Here is a 16,362-nt window from a genome sequence, read left to right on the forward strand (position 1 = left end):
TCGGGACTTTGGCGAAAGCTTTGCCATTGCACTTGACATCTCAAAGGCTTTCGATCGAGTCTGGCATAAATCTTTAATTTCCAAACTGCCCTCTTACGGTTTCTATCCTTCTTTCTGTGCCTTCATCTCTAGCTTCCTTTCTGGTCGTTCTATAGCCGCTGTTGTAGACGGCTATCGTTCTTCTCCTAGATCTATTAACAGCGGTGTTCCTCAGGGCTCTGTCCTATCACCAACTCTCTTCCTTTTATTCATCAATGACCTTCTAAGCTGTACATCTAACCCTATCCACTCATACGCTGATGACTCCATCCTTCACCTTTCCATTCGATTCCCACAACGTCCATCTCAGCAGTTACTTCAACAGGCAAGGGATGAGGCTATGGCACACCTAATGTCTGACTTGGCTCGTATCTCTGACTGGGGTAAAAATAATCTGGTTGTTTTTAATGCATCAAAGACTCAGTTTTTGCACTTATCAACCCGACAAAATCTTCCACAGGTATACCCACTTATGTTTAATAATACTCAACCTAATCCTGCATCATCCTTGAACATGCTTGGGGTTTCATTTGCTCGGGACTTGTCTTGGAATGATCATATTACATCTCTTGTAAAATCTGCTTCCAAGCGATTGGGTGTGCTAAGCCGACTCCGTTCCTTCTTTGCCCCTGCACAATTGTTGACTCTATACAGGGGTTTTATCCGCCCCTGTGTGGAGTACAACTCATGTGTGGGGAGGTTCCCCACATACAGCTTTTCTCAATAGGGTGGAGTCAAAGGCTTTTCGTCTTGTTAACTCTCCCCCTCTTACTGACTCCCTTCAACCTCTGTCTCTTCGCCGCACTGTTGCATCTTTATCTCTTTTCTATCGCTACTTCAGTGGTCACTGTTCCTCTGAACTGTCTGCATGCATTCCTCCACTTCTACGACGGGCGCGTAGCACCCGTCTAGCAGCAAATTCTCACCCCTTTTCTGTCCAACTCTCTAATGCAAGAGTTAACCGTTACTCCCAGTCCTTCATTTATGCAACAGGTCAGCTCTAGAACTGTCTCCCTCTGTCTGTATTACCTTCTTCCTATGATCTCCAGTCTTTCAAACGCAGTGTGTCCAGGCATCTCGAAATGAATGGATCTTGAATTTGGCTCTCTATTGTATTTTGTTTTTCTCTTGGAAGGAACAGTTTTGCGGGCTCATGGCCTTTGGTTCCTTCTTCCTCACATAAAGAAAAGAAAAAATTCAACTTGGTGCAGATTTAAGTCCTTTTGCAATCTGTTCCCTCTACCTCCACTACAGAAGACAAAAGCATGACTACATTCTTTCCTTAATACTTCTTCGTCAATGGCATCACAGTCTAGCATTAATCTCTAGTTACATGTCAGTATTCAGGATGGAGATATTGCAGTTTTATGACTAGTTAAAGTGAGCAGAGTATAGTAAATGTGAAGAGTGTTCGACAATGGCAGTCAAGTGGTAAAATAATGGACCGCTGATCGAAAGGTCGCACGATCGAGCCAAAACACGAACAAGGAACAAGTTGAACAAGACAGATGTGATGCTTACTTCCTATTTCCGTGTTTTGTAATGTAAAGAAATCTTGACATGGAGCAGTAATGAAAGCCTTTCCTAAAAATCTGCATATTGTCTTCACTAAAAATGCAGTAAATATATAAACGTAAGCAATCTATTTCGTCTTCGTTATTATCATCCCAGATTTTTTTTGTGTATGGCCCCGCCTCCTCTGAATCTCACCGTAATTGAAAAATAAAAAGGAAAAAAAGGCAGTGAGTTTGTGTAGCAGTTTTTACCATCTCACGTATACATCAATCCAGAAAAATGAGAGAGAGAGAGAGAGAGAGAGAGGCAGACAGAGAGAGAGAGAGAGAGAGAGAGAGAGAGAGAGAGACAGACAGACAGACAGAGAGTGAGAGAGAGAGAGAGAGAGAGAGAGAGAGAGAGAGAGAGAGAGAGAGAGAGAGAGAGAGAGAGAGAGAGAGAGAGAGAGAGGAATGACGGATAACAAAAGGCCAAAACCAAACAGAATTGCAGCTAAAAATCAGGCAGAAGCACAGGATTTCATCACCGTTTGAAGCCACACAAATAAGCACACTGATCTACGACGCCATGCACACTATTCCACAGCCTCACAGGAACAATAATAAAACATCCTCTGAACTGGCTCGTCAAACAGCACAGCCGTGAGATTGCTTGCCCATGCAAACTTCTCGCTGCTCAGGTGTGTTGAAGAGCGACATAACGACCCGGCAGTGCAACACAGTGGAATATAGATGAGATGACACAGGTGGTTCACTGCCATATATATATTAAAAGGACAGGGTACCCACACGTAGACGATGGGCCAAGTCAGTCAGACCTGGGCAGCTACACATGCTGAATTAGACCACCGAGTTGTTATAAATGTGACACAAAGGTGTAGGCAAGCATAATTATGACCCTGATTATTGGAATACCTGAAGCTGTTAGATATGATCACCTACATCCCACATTGCAGAGGATGTCAGCAACGACACAGGAAGGTCAGGCACAATGTCATTATCACACGATATAAAACTTACCATTAAAAAATGTGGTGTTTGTCCATATTCTGTGCTCTCAGTGTAAATCTTTTCTTGCTACTTTCACACAGTTTTATTCAGTTTAAAACAGTACGTGCTGTGGAAGACGTTAATGAAGGTTGTGTCTGTTTTCTCTAGGTCGCAAAGTCTCCCGTATGCTAAATTAAGCTGTCTGGAAGTAGCTAGAATGAACTAAAAAGCCACCGAATTTAAGGGGTTACAAATAAAGTCCATACTCTTTTGGGTCCCGCTTTAACCCTGCAGAGTTTAGAGAGGTACTGCATTTACTTCACTGCCCCTCGTCTACCGGGTTAGAGTAGCGATGCTCGAAGGTTTGAAGTTCCGATCTGTAATGTTCCACTCTCAATTAATTTTCAATGAAGTCCCACACCCCGACTTCTGGGTGACACCTGGTTCCAGAGATTTTGGACAACATTGGTAGAAGTATCGCTTTTACAATATAATTATAAACATCGTTGTGTTATGAGCATTTAAAAATATTGGTGGTAAAAATACGGTGACTGATGGGTGAAACATTAGGAATACACCTAATACATTATAAACTGAATGAGGCACCATATTCGAAAACAGGAATTAAACGAGTAAATACATTATTACCTGGCCTGTGGTGCTCTTACAATGTACATCGCACGAGGATATTACATTGGTATAAGGTCCTTTTCTTAAAAATAATTTTGAGTAGAATGAGTAAAGAGTGAGAGATTGATTAACACACTCTATGTAAGTTACGTAGAAGGACAAAGAAAGAAAGGGAGACCGAGGATGAAGTGCAAGGACAGAGTAGACAGGCATAGACGGTAAGTAATGGTGGCGTGAGACGGAGGGAAAGCAGTATGAAGGCGGACGACAGGGCGCTGTGGAAATTGTTTGTGGCCACTTCGTCCAGGATTATGGTGTCTGGCTATAGAAAAACAGATTCTGACAAGTATTAAAGTGCTTAGGGTAAGAACAGGAATGAAAAGGTGGCACTCACATATGGTGTATCTCACACTGACATAACTGAAAGAACAATATTCTAAAAACACAAGAATTAGTAAACATTTATAGACACTATGAACATTTTGAGTAATATAAGTAAAACAACATTAAGCTTGATTCTAAGGACTCAAGCGTGTATGAAAATCCCGTCAATGAAATTCGTTTGTGCGGCATTTGTGAACGTTAGATGAGTTTAGTCTGCAGATCACGTTACAAAGCATCTGCAGCAGGAAGGTAGAATGGATTTCACAAGAACGTGAATTCTTGTATAGCACCTTCTAAGATTAAATCAATTTCCTGCTGAATAAGCTCTGTAAGGCGGCATCCAGACTGATCACATCCAATGCTTACAACTATCATATAAACGATCATCAGAAAATGTCGGTTTCATACACCCATGAATTCTTAGGTTTGAGAATACAGTCAACGTTGTTTTTACTAATACTGCTCAAAGTGTTTATAACGCCTTTATGGCTATCAAACTGGGGGTAACCAACACTTTTATGGTTTCTACTTCGACTTGAGAATGTAATTTTTTTATTCTTGCTAGTCAGACGATTTATCATTTTAACGAGATTTCGAACTGCAAGAGGTATGTCCTCATCAGACATGTGACATCAAGAATGACTTAAAACATGTAACTGAGCCCTAATGACGTACTTTCATGTTATTCAGACAACTGCTAGACTACTTTATTGACTTCAGGAAAAAACTCTGGTAATGAAAGAATTAATGAATATCTTAAGTCCCTCCCGTTTCGAGGTTCCTCCTAGGCTTTGTATATTCATCTCCAGACAACGAGAATACAGGACAAACTAGAAAACATGCAGAGAGCGCATACCTCCGCCAATGCCATTAAAAAGGACCCGGATCCGTGGAGATAATGTGTGGAATACATAGGATCCGGAACAACCCCCAAATTTAATCAATTGTTCCTTGACCCATGGCCCACTCTTCCACAAAATTTTATTGAGATTCATTAGAACATTTGGAGATATTGTGCAGGATACATAGGCTCCAGATCCGGATCCGCCCCCAAAGTGAATCAATTCTTTCTTGATCTATGGCCCACAGTTGCACAAAATTTCACCGAAATTCAGTGACGACTTTTGGAAGCGGGTTACACAGGATCCTGATCCTGATCCGGATCAGCCCCCAAATTTAATCATTTCTTTCTTGGGGGCCTGCTCTGCCACAATATTTCACTGAAATTTATCGTGAAGTTTTGGAGGTATCATGTGAACAAACAGAAAAACATAGGTGAATACATCATCTCTTCGAACATCGTTAGCGGACGTAAAGAGGTTTTCAAGTAAAAAAAGTTAAGAATACGCCAGACCGAGAGAGGAGTGTGATAGACAACAAACTCAAGTGTATAGGTTAAAAATATACCACAATGGAAAAAAAAAAAAGAGGTAAAAAAAAAAGTGTAAAAGTCACAGTCGAGTCTAAGGGGTGAAAAATACATCACGATTAGAACAAAGATACAAAATAGTAGTAGTAGTAGTAGTACCTGTAGTAGTAGTTGCAACCCCGGGCTGATCTGAATGTGAACCCAGTGGATTGCAAGCTGAAGTTGCACTTCTCCTGCAACCCACCAGCCTCCTTCCGGGGAGACAGGGAAGGAGATGAAGGGTGTTTGTATAACTAGGCAGATTCACCGTCCACTTATATCAGAGCCACCTCATGAAGGCGTCCCTCCCCAGCACCAAAGAAAAGGAGTAACAAGACATAATCAAGTTCAAGGTGTTACGAATTCATTACAACGAGAAAGAGGGCTTGGTACTCACACATGGTATACCCCATAACCCAGATCTCAGGCGGGGAGTGTAGTTCCACCAGCACGGGCGGCAGACACACCAACAACACCAGCAGATCCGCCAGACTCAGGTTCATCAAGAAGTAGTTGGTGGAGCTCCGCATGTCACGGTCCTTAAGTATCACCACCAGCACCAGGATATTCCCCACTACACCAACGACGAATACCAGGCAGCAGAAAAGCGTGGAGACTATTTTGATATATTCCGGAAACACTGGGATGGCACTGGTCAGGTTGGTTTGGTCCGGTGTTGAGAAGTCGTTTGCCATGTCGATACTGGTGTTGATGATATCGGGCATTGGGGATCCGCTCTTGGCTAGCTTCTGGGATGTGGTAGTTAAGGTTTCCAGTCCGTGTTGCACTAAGGTCTCTGAGATTGACGTAGGGGCGTGGTAACCTTGCTTTAGTAGGCTCTGGTAGGTGGTGTTTGACGGGGTGACCATTGTGACTGCCTATTTCCAGGTTTTGCTACAACTGAATCTTTTTTTTATTTTGATCAGCTTTTGTGTTCCTTAATTATTTTTAGTTTGGTGATCCACTGGGCTATACGATATTAGTTTCGGTATACTGCAGAATCTATTTGTCCTGCTCCTTCACCTGTCAAAAAATTTCAATCCGATGCAAGGGACTATTTTCTGTTGATTATAAACTAGAATTCATGTTTGTTTCAAGACAATTTAAATAAAATCTGATCATGAAATATAGAATTTGTTTCAATTAGTTATTCACCTGAATTTAATGCGCCTCATGGAAATGGAAAAACGTTTCTTAAAGATTATTTTTCTTCATCATGTGATGGACTGTTACTCAGCTTTTTTTATAAAATATCTGCCTCGCACCAGTAACAACACTGCCAATATTATTATTGTGTCACACACTATGTCTCTACACAGACATATCAGTAGTGATGAAATGTCGCAGATATATTATGTTCTCATATTTTTCACAGTAATAAGAATTTTCATACAATTTTGTGCTGTACTTTTTATGCAAACTTTTGCTTTTAGATACATACAGCTATGTAATGGTGTTAAATATTGGCGTTCAGTATATATTAAGACCTTTTACATTTGCTAAAGATTTATAACAAATGTAAGTAAATGTGTCTATGATAGTTATTTTCTTTATCTGATGTTAATTTTTACTTTCCAAAATTTTTAACTCTAATATCCACCATATGTGCCTTATCATTAAATGATTTTCTGGTACCTGTTTACTTTGTTTTCTAGTGCTCTTACTTCACATATAAATAATTCTTCGGTGTAATATTTGTATTAAAGTTTTAGTGTATTATCGCTATGCACTGTTTGTTTCTAGTGTGCATTATATATAGATTGCATTTAATGAAAAAAAGATTACGACAGTGGATACAGATTACTTTTCCACAAATATAATCACCTTTTCAGGTTAATAGTACACTTAACACATTATTTTCGTATATATATGTATATGCTCGTATATTAACTTGCACATACATATAATTCCATTTACACACACGTAAAGATTATTTTCCACACGTAAAGATTACTTTTCACACACAAAAGTTATTTCCACATATAAACAAGTGCAGGTTAACTTTCATATACACAAGTGTAGAATACTTTAAGAAATTGCTGAACATGTAGACTAAAAACGAATTACATATTATCATCAGTCACTTTGTCACTTAAACACTAATTGGAGTTGGAATCATGGTCATTCACCTTCTCGTGTAGGTTTGAATCTCCAACAGGCGGATGGTGGTCACTTTATTCTCCCAGGTATTCAGGCTGTGCATATATCCTTCAGTGCACTGTCCTACGTATAGACTTGACTGAGGTCGCAACACATTTAATTGATTAAGATCTGTCTCTTCATATTTTTTTTAAACTGATTTTTCAAGCCTTATTTACACATAGCCCATTCAGGAATATCATGGCATTTTGTCTTTTTATTTTAGTATTTCCCTCGAAGACACAGATATACCTGCACTCACTTGGCGTCGACATACTTCACTACTCACTTCTCGACTGATATTTCCAGCAGTAAATGAATGTCCTGTAATTTTTCATTTTATTTTTTTCTGTCAAATGTAATCGTGAAGGATCGCTTTAGTAGTGACACACAACGCAATAAAAATATATGTTATTAGCACTTGTATTTGTTTGTTCGATCCACTTCGAAAACATTCAGTCAAACACTGATAGTTGCATTCTGAGCACTTCAGAATAATTCTGTGTCAAGTACCTACTACACTGAGAGAAAGGGCAGTCATGATGGATTACAACGTCACTATTTTTTGTGCATAGTCAGGATTTCTCATAACTCGCCTGTGTTGGGTCAGGTTTTCTAGTAGCTCTCTTGGGGTTGGCCAGGTTTACCTATGTCTGTCCTGCGACCGGCCAAGGTTTCTTATATCTCTCCTGTAACTAGCCAGGGTTTCTTATATCCCTCTGTGATTGGACAGGATTTCTTATATCTCTCAGTGATTGGCCAAAGTTTCTTATATCTCTTCTGTGATTGGCCAGGGTTTCTTATAACTTTCCTATGAACGGCCAAGGTTTACCTCTCTCCTATAATTGACAAGAGTTTCTCACACATCTCCCCTTATTGGCCAGGCATGTACTTCTACGACTGATCATATTTTCCACGTATGTTTTATGTATCTCTCCTATGATTCCTTGGACTCACTTGTATGTCTCCTATGTTTGGGATGGCGTTCTTGTATCCGTCTTGTGGCGAATCAGTGCTTCTTGTGTCTCAATGTCAAGCGGTTCAAGTTTTCTGGTATCCTGCAAAAGGAAAAGACATTGTTATAATCCGTGGAAGAAAGATGTGTTGCTATGTTAACTGAAAGAAAGATACGTTGTTATGATGAATTATAGAATAATAGGCCTACTTTGAAACAGAGACAAGTTGCCATGGTTACTGAAAGATACGTTGCTATGGTGACTGAGAGAAAGATATGTTGCTCTGGTTACTGAAAGAAAGAGATGTTGCTATGGTTACTGAAAGATGAACACGTTGCTATGGTTACTGAAAGAAAGATATGTTTCTATGGTAACTGAAAGAGACCTACGTTGCCGTAGTTACTGAAAAAAAGATACGTTTGCTGTTACTGAAAGTCTTACTGGTATGGTTACTGAAAGAACAATACATCGAAAGAGATACGTTGTTCTGGTTACTGGAAGAAAGTTACCGGTACCATACGTATCTAAAGTTACTGAAAGAAAGGTAGGTTTAAAGATAGATACGTTGCTATGGTTCCTGGATGAAGGATACGTTGCTATGTTTCACGAAAGATAAATACGTTGCTATAGTAGAATTACAAGCCTTAATTTCCTCACTAATGAACGTATCCTTTTAAACTAAAGAAACTGGCTGGCGTTAACAGAAGGAAGCTATTAAGATGGTAATTTAATGAATGTGTTACTGAAGCAAAGAATGGAATTAAAACCGTCAGTCTGTGGCAAGAATGAAATGTAAGTCAATATCGTAACGGAGGTGTTAGTGGAGACTCCTGATGCCTCACTACAAGAGGCCTCCCTTGTGCTAAATAAAAACGACAGGCGTGTATTGGTACTGATATGAAAAGAAAAAGGTCGGCATCGTAGAGAAGGGGTTATAGTAGATTAGTTCCAAGTCTCCTCATGATACCTTTCATATACATGCTGAATAACCACGGCGACATGTTACATCCTAGTCTTAATCCCAGCTTCCATTCACTCCTATACATACATCACTGTTTTCCTTCTCCAGTTGTTCTTCCATCATCATCATCATCATCCTTCTAGACAATATACAAGCAATACCTTCCATACTGAGCAACCATGGATAAATAACACAGCCATGTCACACTGCAGCAATAATATTAAATCATTTACTCAAACAGTCATTTCACACACAGTAGTATCATCATTCAGTAGTTGTGTCACCATAATTAACAAATTCCGTATTCTCTACTTGCTCGTGCCTTCAAAACGAGAATGTCATTAGTATTATTCAATTAAGGAGACAGTTCTCTGATGGTGATGGGATTAATGAAGAACACACACACACACACACACACACACACACACACACACACACACACACACACTCTCTCTCTCTCTCTCTCACTGCATCTATCTATATAAAACTTCTGCCCTGAGACTGTCGTCCAAGGTGAATTAAGTTGATTGGAGACACACAGAATCAAATAAACAACCCGTCCTCGGCCTTCATCCTTTCACCTCACTCTCCATCTTTCTTTCCATGCATTCGTATCAACGTTGCTTGTATATCCATCTTATTACTACACTAACGTACAACACATGTTACTCTTTCACTTAGCTTTCCATTGCATGAAAATATCAAAGGTATATTGTTACAGCCCCTAGTTCTCTGTCCTCCCCTCGTCATTCTCCCATCAACTCCGCTTCTGTGCCCTAACTAACTACATGTGAGGATAGCTTTATTACCTCGTTGTCCTCTACCACTCGCAACTACTGCAACAGCAAGAGGGTAAAATGAATATTGGAATACCAGCTTCGTTTCACATTCCCCGCCAATTATCGTCGCTTCAGTTCAGTGGATTTTTGTTTTTTGGCCACCCCTTCTCTTTCTCTGTGTGTGTGTGTGTGTGTGTGTGTGTGTGTGTGTGTGTGTGTGTGTGTGTGTGTGTGTGTGTGTGTGTGTGTGTGTGTGTGTGTGTGTGTGTGTGTGTGTGTGTGTGTGTGTGTGTGTGTGTGTGTGTGTGTGTGTGTGTGTGTGTGTTTTTTTCCATTTCCCATTCTTCTTCTCGTAATTGGGACTAAACAACTGTAGCTTTCTGTATACTGCAAGGTGGGCATAAAAGACAAAAGGTGTCGACTGAGTATGCACTGTGTCCTCTCTCTCTCTCTCTCTCTCTCTCTCTCTCTGCTTGTGTGTTGTTCGTGGCACGGTGATGGAATTCTCGAATACGTGTATGTCTCCCTCCTGTGGCGGGGGGGACACAATCTGGCCGCACTACGGAGTGGTACTACTACTTTGAGGCCAGGCTGTGTTAGGAAGAATACTGGCACCGTATTACCTGCGTGTCGTAAAAGGCGACTAAAAGGGGCGGGGTGAGGGGACTAGAGACCCCCTCCTCTGTTTTTTAGTTCCTAAAAAGACAGGCCAGAGAAAGGGATGGGGGATGGAGTTATCCCTGTACTCTGAAGATTGGGTCTATGAATGTGCGTGGATGTAGTACCATTGAGGCTAAAAGGGAGGAGATTGGGAGAATGTTTGTGAGAAGAAAGTTGGATGTGTTAGCTTTGAGTGAAACGAAGATGAAAGGGAAGGGTGAGTCTATGTTTGGAAGTGCGAATGGAAGATTGTCAGGTGTTGATAGAGGAAGGGCAAGAGAAGGTGTGGCCTTGTTAGTGCGTCCGGAAGTACAGCAGTGTGTGATTGAATGGAAGGAGGTGTCATCGAGACTGATGTGGGTGAAAGCGAAATTTGAATGTGAGTTGTGGATGTTTGTGAGTGCATATGGGCCTGGTAGTGAAAGGGATGAAGAAGAGAGGGTGTCTTTCTGGAATGATGTTGACGAGTGTCTGCAGAGTTTTGGAGCGAATGTTTAAAGTGGTAATGATGGGAGATCTGAATGCTAGAGTGGGAAATGTAGCAGTTGAAGGTGTAGTTGGTATGCATGGTGTGCCTGGAAGAAATGAAAATGAGGAACGAATGATAGGGATGTGTGTTGAGCGAGAGATGGTGATTGGAAATACCCTGTTTGAGAAGAAAGATATTTATAAGTATACATGGGTGAGACTGGAGGGTGGAATGATTGTGGATAAAGCACTGATGGACTATGTGGTTGTGTCCAGGAATGTAATAGGAAGATTGTTGGAAGTGAGAGTTCTGAAAGGGGAGGGTGGAGGTATGTCTGACCACTACCTGGTGGAGGGAAAGTTAAGAGTAGGAAAGAGATGGGTGAGAGCTAGGAGGGTTAGGTGTGGCAGGGAGGTTTTGAAAGTGAGTGAGTTGGATAAAAGAGAGAAAATGATAGAGTATCAGGAGAAGTTGAAAGATCAGTGGAACCAGGGAAAGATCAGGAAAATAGCAACGTGAAGGAGGAATGGCAGTTGTTTAAGAGTGCTGTGGTGGGGCATGCGGAAGAGGTGTATGGTGTGAGACGTGTGGGTGGTGGTGTAAAAGGAAGTGAATGGTGGTGCAAGGAAGTAAGTATGGCTGTGGCTGAGAAGAGACGAGCATATGAAGTGTGGCTGCAGAGGAAGGATGAGGTGTCATATGAGAGGTATAAGGAAAAGAGGAATAGGGCGAGAAAGGCTGTGCGTGATGCTAAAGTGGCAGCAGATGAGAGGTGGGGTAGGCGGTTGACTGAGAATTTTCAACAGAATAAGAAAATGTTTTGGAAGGAGGTGAAAAGGGTGCGAAAGGGAGAGTCTGGGAAGGAACAGACAGTAAAAGCAGAGGATGGAAGGATGTTAATTGGGATGGATGCAGTAAGGAAGAGATGGGAGGAGTATTTTGAAAGATTGTTAAATGTAGAAGAGGAAATTGAGGCTGAGATTGTGGCTGATGGAAGGGTGCAAGGAATAAATGTGTTGGGAGAGTTGAATGATTCTTTGATCATGAAGGAGGAAGTGCAGGAGGCAATAAAGGAGATGAAAACAGGGAAAGCTGCAGGTATGGATGGGTGTGCTGTGGAATGCCTGAAGGGTGGTGGAGCAACTATTGTTGACTGGTTAGTAAGACTGTTGAATGTGTGCGTTGTGAAAGGTATGGTGCCAAATGACTGGGCAAGTGCTTGTGTGGTCCCGTTGTATAAAGGCAAGGGTGATAAGTCTGAATGTACTAGCTTTAGGGGTATAAGTCTGTTGAGTGTTGTAGGTGAGGTGTATGGTAGAGTGTTAATTATGAGAGTTAGAGAGGGTACAGAGGGAGTGATTGGTGATGAGCAGTGTGGCTTTAGGAGAGGGAGGGGATACGTGGATCAGGTGTTTGCTGTGAGACAAATGTGTGAAAAGTATTTAGCAAAAGGCAAGGAATTATTTTGGGCGTTCATGGATTTAGAGAAAGCGTATGATAGAATTGATAGGGAGGCTTTGTGGACTGTTTTAAGATTGTATGAACTTGATGGTAGGTTACTAAAAGGGGTGAAAAGTTTTTGTGTAAATAGTAGAGAGTGTGTATGAGTGGGAAATACTGTGAGTGATTGGTTTCCCGTGAGAGTGGGGCTGCGGCAGGGTTGTGTGATGTCGCCTTGGTTGTTTAATATTTATATGGATGGTGTTGTAAGGAAAGTGAATGCAAGAGTGTTAGATGGAGGTCTGAGTCTGGTGAATGTTGATGGTGGAGAGTGGAATCTGAAGCTGCTGCTGTTTGCAGATGATACTGCACTGGTGGCTGATTCAGAGGAGAGATTGAGACAGTTGGTAGAGGAGTTTGGAAGGCTGTCTGAAAGGAAGAAATTGAAAGTAAATGATAATAAGAGTAAGGTGATGAAGTGTACGAGGTCGGTAGATGGTAGAAGGATGAATATAGCTCTGAATGGTGAGTTGCTTGAGGAGGTAGAGTGTTTTAAGTATTTAAGGTCACATGTTGCTGGGGATGGAAGAATTGATGCAGAATTGAAGTTTAGAATGAATGAAGTAGGAAAGATGCTGGGAGGAATGAAAAAAGTGTTTAGATGTCGTTCGCTTAGAATGGATGTGAAGAGAAGGCTGTATGAGGGTGTTGTGGTACCGACTGCATTATATGGGGCTGAAACATGGAATATGGGTGTAGCAGAAAGGAAAAGTTTGAATGTAATGGAGATGAGGTGTCTGAGGAGTATGTGTGAAGTGACACGTATGGATCAAGTGAGAAATGATGAAGTGCGAAGGAGAACTGAAGTTGTTCGGGAGATGGCTGATCGAGTTGAGCAGAGGGTGGTGCGATGGTTTGGATATATGGAGAGAATGGATAATAAGCGATTGGTGAAAAAGATAACTAGATCTCATGTGAGAGGTGTAAGGCTGAGAGGGAGACCACGAATAGGATGGATGGACAGTGTGAAGAGAGCGCTGGATGCAAGAGGGATGTCTGTTGAGCAAGGAGGAGTGGCTGTGCATGACAGAAATAACTGGAGAGAAATTGTGAATGGATAAATGATGACGCAGCCCTGAGGGGATGTTCTCCTGCATTTGTCTGATCAGCTGATCAGGTCAGGTGCGGGTAAGGGGATGGGTCTATTATGATGTGCCAGGGGTAAACCAGGTCTGCTATCGGGCCCTGCTGTGGACGTCACTGATTACACTGCGCAGTTGACCCTCGTGCGATATGGTGCGGTGAGGATCTGTCCTTTCTTCCCTTTGGCGATAAGATGCGAATGAATGTGTTTGAGTGGATGAGTAAATTGGGAGTGTGTCGTCCTATCTCGGCTACCTCCCTTTCATTGGGGGAAGCAGCCTAGGTATATAGATAGATAGATAGATAGTGCATGTGAGTGAGGTGGAGGGGGAGGGGTGAGAGGGAGAGGGAGGCCAAGGATGAGATGGAGGGATGGAGTGGAGAGGTAAATGAGGGAGGAGGGTGTGAGCTGGGAGCAGGGCAGTGAAATGGCGGGGTACAGGGAGACATGGAAGCGATTTGTTTGTGGCCACCCCTTACAGGATTAAGGCATCTGACAATATATAGCTCCCTCTCCTAACTCAGAATTTGATGTGCAGGAAGAGCAAGGGACAAGGGAAGTTTGTGCCCTCTCCATTTCTCCTCCTTCATTGAGAAAATTCCTCTCGATAATTTCCCTCTCGTAACTAAGATTTGTGTTTTGAAGAAAGAACACAAGACACGACAAAATTTTACCCTCTTCTAGCCTTTCTTGCAAAACCAACTCACACTTACATGAAATTGATCGTATGTGTGCGAATTTCCACTCCCCATGGTTACCTAAACTGAACAAGTACGGTAACAGTGTCATCACTAATCCGACCCATTGCAGTATAGTGAGGCTTCGAACTGCTATCTTAACTATGGACAACAGTGGCCGTATGCATAAACATTCTTGAACTTAAACTGTGTGTAAGATAGTTGTTGGACTCTGCCAGGGGTGGGCATTGAAATGCCATTGTCAATGAATTACCGACTTACTTACCGGCTGAGAAACTAACTGAAAGTAGCCTGTGCACCTCCCGCAGAGCCCCCACCACAGTTACAGGTGCCCCTCTAGTACTCCTTTGGCTTAAGTCATATTCAAAAGATCCTTAACTTGAGAATATGTAAATTAATATATTTTGTTATGAACATTAGAAATCAAAAACATAACTGACCTTTCTAAGCCAGTTTTCGGTCCCTTTTGGGTCAAGAATGTCAAAGGCCCGACAACAAACAACTTTGCTGTTCTGGTTGCATTTTAATTTTGTCTTATATCATGGTACCACCAAGCATTTCACAGCGAAGTCATCGTGAATATCAAGATGAAAAGTACGTCTGTACAAAATGATTGTTGATGATAAATAACTGCCAGGGAGACCTGTGTATCGTAGAGACTGCTGACGGTGGTTTATGAATACACCCCCCAGGCTTTCGTTCCGTGTAAATCCCTGGCCACCACTTCCACCCAGCTGGGTTGAGGTAGTGTACACACTGAGCAGGAACTGTACAGTATATTAGGTCGTATAGCAGGCTTCCTAAGACGTTTCCCTTTGCGATTCATTTTTTACATTTCAGTTTAACATTCTCTTGTATGTTATTTCTATCGCTTTAATGCCGACATACTTTGCATACATCACACACAAGAGGCCTCTGGGGTTAAACATGCAAAAGAAATCGTTAAGGAAGAGGTGATACGATATCGCCCGGGCCTCTAATAATGCAACTCTATCGGTCACCGGTGTACACAGTAAAGCAAAAAATTTCTTGACGTAACGTGGATTAGGAAGTGGCGAATACGATGAAGGCGAGGATGCTTGCTAATGGATTCTTTGTAGGTCATTATGGAAAACACATTAAATTTTAATAAGTACCAGTTATCCTCAAGAACGCAACCCGAAACTGTCGATGTTACATCAAAGTCCCCAGTTGTACTATTGAGTGGGTGGTGACAAAATAAAAACAAACTGGGTGCAGCAGTCTGACCGACCTAACAGTCGAACCAGGTTCTTCCGTCCATTTGCGAACTGGATGTGGCAACCAATGCACCGCTGGCTCTCCCCGGCATTAGGAATCATGGGCAGCATTTTCCTATGACCAGGAGGTTCCTTTACACGCGTTCCTCACTGGTTTAATCCGGCTTCTGCTAGCATGACTATTTCAATGTTATGTTTTATATTTCATTATTGCCACCACCAGACGATGTTATCTAGGTCTGGAGTGATTTTCAGAACAGGCAGAGTTATATAATTATAACCTCCTTTACTATAGTATGTTTGTCCTAAGCTGACCAAAACTGTCTGATGGCAGCATTAATAAACTAAAAAAAAAAGAAAAAAGTTATTGCAGTGAGGTTGTTAAAGTTGTGTAGTATGTAGCCTGGTTCATTTTTCTCCTTATCGCTGTTCATCCAGCAGTTGACTGGGGATCTGGATATCAACTGACTACTGCTGCTCGTGCTGTAATGGAAGCTTAGGGACTTAATACAAATTGGTTGTTGTCCTAATGACTCGTGCAGTCGATAGCCATAACATCCAGGCCTTCCTCTTTATCTTGTACTAGCAGGGGTACCCGGCGTTGCCTGGGTCAGAAAAGGCGAACACACTAATCCTATTTGTTCTAGTTCAGTCTTTACTTCTACTCCAGAAAGACCATGTACCTCTTATGCTTCTGAAGAGGGATGATAAGAGGTTGAACTTTCTGTTGCTCACTTGTCTACTATTACCGGCGACCTCAAATGACCTCGGAGGTCAACCTCACATAGCCAATGTCCGAATGGAGGTCATGTGAGTCTCCATGCCAAAAATTGGGCTGCAGGGGTACCTGGCGTTGCCCTGGCCAAAAAGGCGAACACTCTACTGGTGACCCCAAATGACCCAGATCTGAATT

General features: G+C 41.8%; 1 protein-coding gene across 1 annotated transcript in view; it reads right to left on the reverse strand.

Annotated features, from left to right (window-relative positions):
- LOC145390681 (growth hormone secretagogue receptor type 1-like) overlaps positions 1-5,834 on the reverse strand; it is a 288,025-nt gene extending 282,191 nt beyond the window's left edge. The window contains exon 1 of the mRNA XM_080265473.1: positions 5,363-5,834. Within this exon, the coding sequence (XP_080121599.1) occupies positions 5,363-5,834 (472 nt within the window). The remainder of the gene's footprint in view (positions 1-5,362) is intronic.
- Positions 5,835-16,362: the final 10,528 nt, after the last annotated feature.

The sequence above is a fragment of the Coenobita brevimanus genome, chromosome 15 (genome assembly GCF_032717465.1).
Source record: "Coenobita brevimanus isolate Jiangsu-jjx chromosome 15, ASM3271746v2, whole genome shotgun sequence".
In the NCBI taxonomy this organism is placed as follows: Eukaryota; Metazoa; Arthropoda; class Malacostraca; order Decapoda; family Coenobitidae; genus Coenobita; species Coenobita brevimanus.